The sequence below is a fragment of the Meleagris gallopavo genome, chromosome 11 (assembly GCF_000146605.3).
Source record: "Meleagris gallopavo isolate NT-WF06-2002-E0010 breed Aviagen turkey brand Nicholas breeding stock chromosome 11, Turkey_5.1, whole genome shotgun sequence".
NCBI classification, from domain to species: domain Eukaryota; kingdom Metazoa; phylum Chordata; class Aves; order Galliformes; family Phasianidae; genus Meleagris; species Meleagris gallopavo.
In genome coordinates, this window is record NC_015021.2 from 10025703 (window position 1) to 10032658 (window position 6956).

The 6956-nt window shown below is 51.4% G+C and overlaps 1 protein-coding gene across 4 annotated transcripts; it reads left to right on the plus strand.

Moving 5' to 3' along the window:
* The first annotated feature begins 118 nt into the window (after positions 1 to 118).
* Positions 119 to 6665, plus strand: DZIP1L (DAZ interacting zinc finger protein 1 like). Of its 4 annotated transcripts, none has more exons than XM_031555040.1 (9): positions 131 to 674; positions 1556 to 1735; positions 1945 to 2106; positions 2315 to 2407; positions 2952 to 2982; positions 3733 to 3780; positions 4138 to 4295; positions 4932 to 5124; positions 5306 to 6665. In XM_031555040.1, the coding sequence occupies exons 1-9, from the start codon at positions 201 to 203 to the stop codon at positions 5395 to 5397; spliced, it is 1431 nt and encodes a 476-aa protein (XP_031410900.1). In that variant the 5' UTR covers positions 131 to 200; the 3' UTR covers positions 5398 to 6665. The 4 variants fall into 4 exon arrangements, with proteins under 4 accessions (XP_010714828.1, XP_019474435.1, XP_031410900.1 ...); XM_019618892.2 differs by having other exon boundaries at positions 133 to 674; positions 4159 to 4295; XM_010716526.3 differs by lacking the exon at positions 5306 to 6665 and having other exon boundaries at positions 119 to 674; positions 4932 to 5254.
* The last annotated feature ends 291 nt before the right edge of the window (positions 6666 to 6956 follow it).

Here is a 6956-nt window from a genome sequence, read left to right on the forward strand (position 1 = left end):
CTCCTCTCCCCTCCCTTCCATCAGAATTTGGCAAAAGCAGTAGATAGCAGCTGCAAATGGGGAGAATGGGGAGGAAAACATGTTCTGTGTTTGCACCCAGGCAGGATTAGACACAACTGCCTCTCACTACAGCTCTGGAGCTGGAGGATCAGCGCGCTCAGTCTTAATGCATCCCTTCTTCCTTCCAGCCCTTTCCAGCCATGGCAATGCTGACAGCACCCCCAGCACTCACCATCCCACCCAACACCTTCTGCTTCCAGCCCCGTCGCCTTGCCATGGATCGGCATCGCCTCAGCGCTGTGGATGTGGAGCGAGTGGCACGGGAGGGGGACGTGGCTGTGCTGCAGGAGCACATCTCCAACATCACCTTCTGTAACGTGGATGGGGAGCGGTGTCCCCACTGCAGGCAGCCGGCCGACCCTGTGCTGCTGACGGTGCTGAGGTTGGCCCAGCTGAGCATTGAGTACCTGCTGCACTGCCAGCAGCACCTGGCCGACAGCTTGGCTGCGCATGCCCAGCACCTGCAGGATGCCCGTGCACAGCTGGCTCGTGCCCAGGGCCTGGCATCGGAGCAGGCAGCGCGGCTCCGGGGTGAGAAGGAAGAGAGCAGGAGGTGGAAGAAGCTGGTGGCTACCCAGCTCCTCCTGCAAGCCAGACCCAGTGGCTACTGCAAGGTGTGTGGAGGAGGGGTTAAGATGGCTGGCTTGGGAGATCCCAAAGATTCACGTGTCCTGTGAGATACCTGTGCCAGGGTGACTTGGGATATCCTGTGGCCCAGTGATGGACTTTTGGAGGCTGTTGGTTTTGGTGCCCATTTAGGTTTTTATCCTGCCACTGAGGTTTTTGCACCTTTTCAGCAGAAAGCTGCTGGTCGTGCCTCCTTGTCCACGTCGTTGATGAATGAGTCTTCTCATTTGCTCCCAGATTGTAAAATCCACCCAAACTAGGTGGCTCAGGTTCACACAGCCTGCAAGAACTTGAGGCTGGAGCAGAGCCTGCTACAGGCAGCACTGCACTGCTACTCTGTTTTCTGGTCTTTGGGGAAAGCCATGGCTTGTGCCTCATCCCATACTCTAACCCTAACCCTAACCCTAGAACCCTAAGGTCTTCCCCTTAGGCTTCTGCCAGAAGACACTCCTGACACCTGTGTACCTCCAGCACAATAGCTGCCTCTCTTGAGGTCTCACCCTCTGCTTTTATAGCAGCAAAGCTTTGCCATGCCAGGAACACAGGGAAGCCCCTTTCTGTGACCCAAGTGCTTTTTTTGACCCTTCTCCTCCCCAGTGCCACCTCTGTGACAAAGCCTTCATGAGCAATGCCCTCCTGCAAACCCACATGCAGTGCCAGCACCCGGAGGAGGGTGAGCACTGGGGGTGATTCCCTACAATTTAGTATTTCTTCTGTGTTTCTGTGAACATTTATGGATGATCGCTGCTCACTGCCTTCCCATTGGGTAGGGTGTTTGTGTTTGCACGTCTCATGAATGTACCTGCAGCTCAGCCAGCTTCTCCTACAGCCCTACACCCCACAGTGACTTTGCTTGGTGCTTTTGCAGGGTGCTGCTGGAGCAGGCAGATCTCACCCTCGCTCACAGTGGCTCTGCTCCCCTGGCTTTGCAGAGGCCAAGAAGGTGGAGCGTATGGAGGAGGAGGTTGAGGAGCTGAAGGCGAAACTGCATGAGATGCAACAGCAGCTGGCAGCAGGGAAGGAGGCAGAGAAGCTGCGCAGGGAGCAGGTATGGCAGGAAGGAAGGAAGAGATGTGATGAGACAGCACAGGTGAAAAACGGTGCAGAAGAATACTTAATTGTGAGATCTGTGCTCACTTCTTCAGAATATTTGCTCCCCAAACTTCCTATCGCTTCCTATGCGCAGTGTCCTAACCCTCACCCAACCTGTGCACTGCTGCTCCATACATCTCCTGCTCCCATTTTCCACTCCCTTAGGAAGAGAAGAGAGCTCATCAGCAGGAAGCGGAGGACAGGAGAGATTTTGAAAGATGGAAAGAGGAGGAGAGGATGAAGCTGCATGTAAAGATGGATGGCCTGAGGCAGCTCTTCTTCAGTGAGCTGCAGGATGCTGCCAGCAGGAGCAGTGCTATGGAAGGGGTGAGCTGGGGGACAGTGAGGGATGTGCCTTGCTGCCTCACCAGGTCCAGGTGGCCCTACAGGTTCACAGCCCAAAGTGTCCCGTGTTGTCCTGGGGCATGCATACATTTTGGAGTCAGAGGTAGCAGCTAGCCAAGGTGGGCCTGGGAGGAATGCAGAATTTCCTGAAACCCACTGGGACAAACAGTTCCTTCCCTCCACACTGCAGAAGCTGCAGGAGCTACAGGCCAGAGCAGCAGTGGTGTCTAGCCTGGGGACCCTGCAGGACGATGACTCTGAGCTGGAAAGGACAGCAGTGCAGGTGAGCTCATGCCCTTGCCCATCCCACCCATCACCTTTGTGTGCACCTGCTTTGGGCATGTCTGGTGTCAGCTTGGGTAGCAGTGAGCCCAGAAGTGGGACCAGGAAGGTGCCAGGGCATGCCATGATCCCAAATCATGCATCCTAACTGGAGATCTGTGGCAGCTCACCGCATGGAAAAGCATTTAAAGCACCAAATAAACATTTTGCCATGCATCAGCTGCCTTTCTGCCCCGTAAAAAAAAGGCTTTGACATGGCAACACCTTTGAGTGTTGGGTGGGTTGGGAAAGGCACCGCCTTTACAATGGCAGATGTCCTTCAGGACCAAGGGAAAGCTGGATTTCTCCAAGCACAAGGGCAATCAGGTACCCATGCCTGTAAGAACTGCCCACTGATCGTATCCTTCAGTACCACATCTCCATGGTTCTGGAACACCTGCAGGGATGGTGACTCCCCATCTCCTTGGGCAGCTGTGCCAACACCTTGGCGCCTCGCTCAGAAAAGGCCTGGGCATTTCCCTTGTGATCTCTCTTCTTCTTTACAGACCAAGCTGCTGTCTGCAAATAAGCCCAAAGGTAATGACTGCTTTTTAAAAGTGAATCAATCTGAGTCTGAATAAATTTTTCATAGCTAGCAGTTGTTCGGAGCATACCTACACCTCATTCTCCCATAACAAGATTGTGTTGTAGGGACCTCCTTGGGGAGCTGGCTGTGTGTCTTCTCACACGAAGCCATGGGTGGGCACCTCGCAGCCCCCTGATTGCCAGCAGCAGCAGCGGGCACAGCAGAAAACCACCTGCTTCTTGAGCTGGTTTTGCATTGTAGCCATGCCCCGAAGGAATGAGATTTCAATCAAGAATCTCAGCAATGACCTTGCCTCCTCAAAAATGATACCAGTGGTTATTTGCATGAAAATAAGGAGCTGAGACATGCTGTGGTTTCTTCTTTGCAGCCTTGGTTTTCTATAATCAGGTTCTAGGGAGAAAGACTGGAGACTTCTCAGCTCCCACCGCTCCTCAGAAAAACAAAAAGAAAGGCCTTTAAACACGGATGGCTGTTAGCAGATATTCATGGAGCACATCACCCACCCTCCCAGGGAATGGCTCTGACCTGCTCCAGGTGGTGGCTTCAGTGCTGCTTCTGAGCACCACAGGGTTTCCCTCAAGGATGCTCTCCAAGGCACTGGAATTGGGCCATTCCCGGATCCCTATAGGAACAGCTATTTCTGTGCTTTCCATTTAGCAAAACAAGGTGGTGTTGGAGCTCACTTCTGCACTGGAGCTTTATCTCCCCCTGCCATTCACAGGCTGTTTTCATTCCTGCAGTGACCCAGCAGGTGACCAGAGCAGTGGTTTCTGAAGAGTCCTCAGGAGGTGGGTATTGGAGGTGTAACTACTTTTATATAGGGAACACTGGGATGAAACTGCTGGGATGGGGGTAAAGAGGATTATGTTGCTGGTCACCTCCAGGCCAAGTATGACAGCACCATGACTAACCCTGGGTTGGATGCTTCACCCCAGAAAGTTGACTCTGGCAGCTGATCGCTGTGGGTGGGATTTCAGAAAAGTTGTGTCTGGGAAATGGAAGTTAGAGAAGAAAAGTGTCCTTGATAGAGGGATGTGGTCTGCTGAGAGAACTCAGAAGCCTGCTCTTGGGTAGCTTGGGCTATGGGACTGGTAGAACCCACATTCTCAGAGGAGATAAGGGCCAGCCACCTTCCTGGGGCACAGCCCATGCTCTGCTACGCCCAGACACAGCAGATGATGCTCAGAGTGGGAAGAAGCGGCTGCTGGAAGCTCTGTGGAGAAAACCAAACCTGCTGAAGAAGTTTCGGCGCATCCTGGAGGAAGCACTGGAGGAAAGACTGGAGAGCATGGGGATCAGCAGGGTAAGCCTGTGCTTTCACTGCCAGCATTTGCAGTGTCAGCCATGGGGGGGGGATACAAAGACTGCTCTGAACAGATTATTTTTTTGGAGCAACCAAAAGTAGCAGCGAAGCAACCCCTGCCTGGAGCACTCATACCCTAAGAGGCAAATGAGAGGATGGAGGCAGAACCAGCTCGTAGCATGGGGAATAAACTGCTGTGCTCGCACCTGTGAGACTATTTATTAATAAATACCCAGCAAGCCTTTATCACAAGGAGCCTTTTATACGCTAAAACCATCCAGGGCTTCCTCTCTTCAGGGAAGGAGGGTGCGTGAGGGCACAACAGCCTCTGTCACAGGGACTGCAAGGGGACTTTCACTGGCCGAGTCCTTTTCATGCTGAGCATATTAAACAGTACCTCCTACACCTTGCTGTGCTGCAATGCAATACCACCACCTAGCACCTAGCAGAGCTGCTGCAAGGGCAAAAGATAGCTAAAGACTCATGGATGGATTGTGGGTGGGATAGGAGTGTTACCATGGGGAAACAATGGGGTGTGGGTAGGGCTTGTGTGGGGTTCACAAGATGCTTGTGAGATGCAGACAGTGCAGGTGAATACTCACAGCGTTGGGCCTCTCAACCCCCCCTGTGTTTTAGGTTGCAAAGGGGATCTCCACCCAGACCTACCAACACCTCCAGGCTGTGCTCAGGCTTCAGCAGCAGCAGAAGGTTAAGAACAGTCCTGGTCTCCTCCACCTAAGGAACGAGCTGATCCAAGTGGTGATGAGGAGAGTCAGGCAACTCAAAAAGCCCAGCATTCCTTTGCCTCGACAACTCTCCATAATCCCAGGTGAGATGACCTGTTCTCTCTCAGTGCCAGCTGTGGGTACCCTTCTCGGCCACCCACTGATGGCCATGGGATGCTGTTCCCTTATCCAGTGGGGCCACCCCTAGGCAGCTGGCCATTGCATCCTTTCCAATCGAGCTGTGTCATCTCCAAGTCTTCATCTAACCTGTTCTATTCCATGCAGGGACGGCTGTGTCCATGAAAGGGAAGCCCTTGGAGAGACATCTGGATGTGAAAACACAGAGACCAGCCAGTGGGATGAAATCCCATCCCTGAGCTCAACATCCCCCAGAGCCAGCCAGCCAACCCACCAATAAGCTCCAGGTATCTCACGTGAATGGCCGCAGGATTGTTCTTGGACATAATTTCCATACAGCTTCTTCATACCCATTAGCAGTACCACAAAGTAGACCATGTGCAAGGAGTTCAGAATAACAGCGACGTAAACTTGGCCATTGGCTCCTCTCCCAGTTGTTCTTATTACAGCGAGGATGAAGTTGTGGGCCTTCACCAAAGTAAAAAAAGAAGATTTACAAGCCACAGAAATAGAGAAAAAATCTTCTGTGGGACATCCTGATGCTGCCGGGTTTTGCCAACTTTGCAAACATGAGTTAAGCATCCAGCCCTGCTGTTTCTTTCACCCTCCCTGTGCCCATCATGCAGGTGCCTGCAGTGACCCAGAGGCCTTTCTGGAGGACCTGACCACCAGTCCCAGTGGCTGGTGACACACAAGGGACCAGCACTTTGGTTACCGTTCAGCCAAGCACGGTGCAAACACTTGGTGCTAACGAGGAAGTGGGAGTCCTCTGCCAGCAGCCACTGGATGGTGCCACAAGACCACAAACGAGCTGCAAACAGCATCTTACAGTTCCAGGAGCCTTCAGAGCCCCACCTGCAGTCCCTCCTCCCCTTCTTGAATCAGTGGGAACCATGAACCAATAGATGACAATTTGGACATACACAACACTGAGCAAGGCTGGAAAAATGAAGCGAGTTTCCCAGTTTTGTACTTTTCTAGCATTCTTGCTTTTTCATTGTTTGAAAAATACACTTGCTCAGCTGCTCCTGTTTTCCAGCACATTCCACCTTCAACTCAAACATATATAATTTCCTGTTACTAGCTGCAAACATTTGCAAGCGCATTTAAGTGGCAGGAATAAGGAAGCCCAGCTGGGCTGAGCAGAACAGGGTGAATTCCTTTAAGTTCATCAAATGGCAGAAGTGCCTGCCAGATAACAGTCTGCTCCAACACACAAAAACACTCCACACATTTTGTGAGTGCAGGTGTCCCCAGGGCTGTACGCATCAGCTATGTGCCTTTGCACTCCCAGTCAGTCTGTGGCTGCATACATTTGGAGGGAAACGTTCCCATTTTAGTCTTTCAAGTTGAAGTAAGAGCAGTACTTGGTCTGTATTATTTGTTACAATGCTATTGCCAGATGTGTTATTTCAATTTTTTAACAAATGGGTTTCTTTTGGGTGAGTGTTGATTGTAGTGAGCGAGGCTTTAATGAATTAAATCAAGCTGGGATGTTTTCACCTCATTCAGAGAAATGAGATTGGTGTCTCAGAGGAAGGAATGAGCCTTTTTTTGCTGTGAAATAGCTGCAGGTCAGGTGAACCTTTGCTCCCATGCAAGGGTTGGTAGGAAAACTGGCCCACGTACCCATGGGCTGTGCTTATTTCATTCAGAACTGATGGGGAAAGTTATTTTCTGCCCAGGAGAGCAAGCAGAAGGAAGAGCCAAAGTTCTGCCCAGTACCTCTCCCCCAGAAAAAAATAAAATTTAAAAAATTAAAAAAATTAAAAAAATTAAAAAAATTAAAAAAATTAAA

Bases quoted from the DNA above. Each gene is read 5' to 3' on its own strand.
- DZIP1L (XM_010716526.3), top strand. From the start codon at position 201: ATGGCAATGCTGACAGCACCCCCAGCACTCACCATCCCACCCAACACC. The intron at 675-1,555 runs GTGTGTGGAGGA...GTGCTTTTGCAG, and splicing joins GACCCAGTGGCTACTGCAAG to GGTGCTGCTGGAGCAGGCAG. The intron at 2,983-3,732 runs GTAATGACTGCT...TCATTCCTGCAG, and splicing joins GTCTGCAAATAAGCCCAAAG to TGACCCAGCAGGTGACCAGA.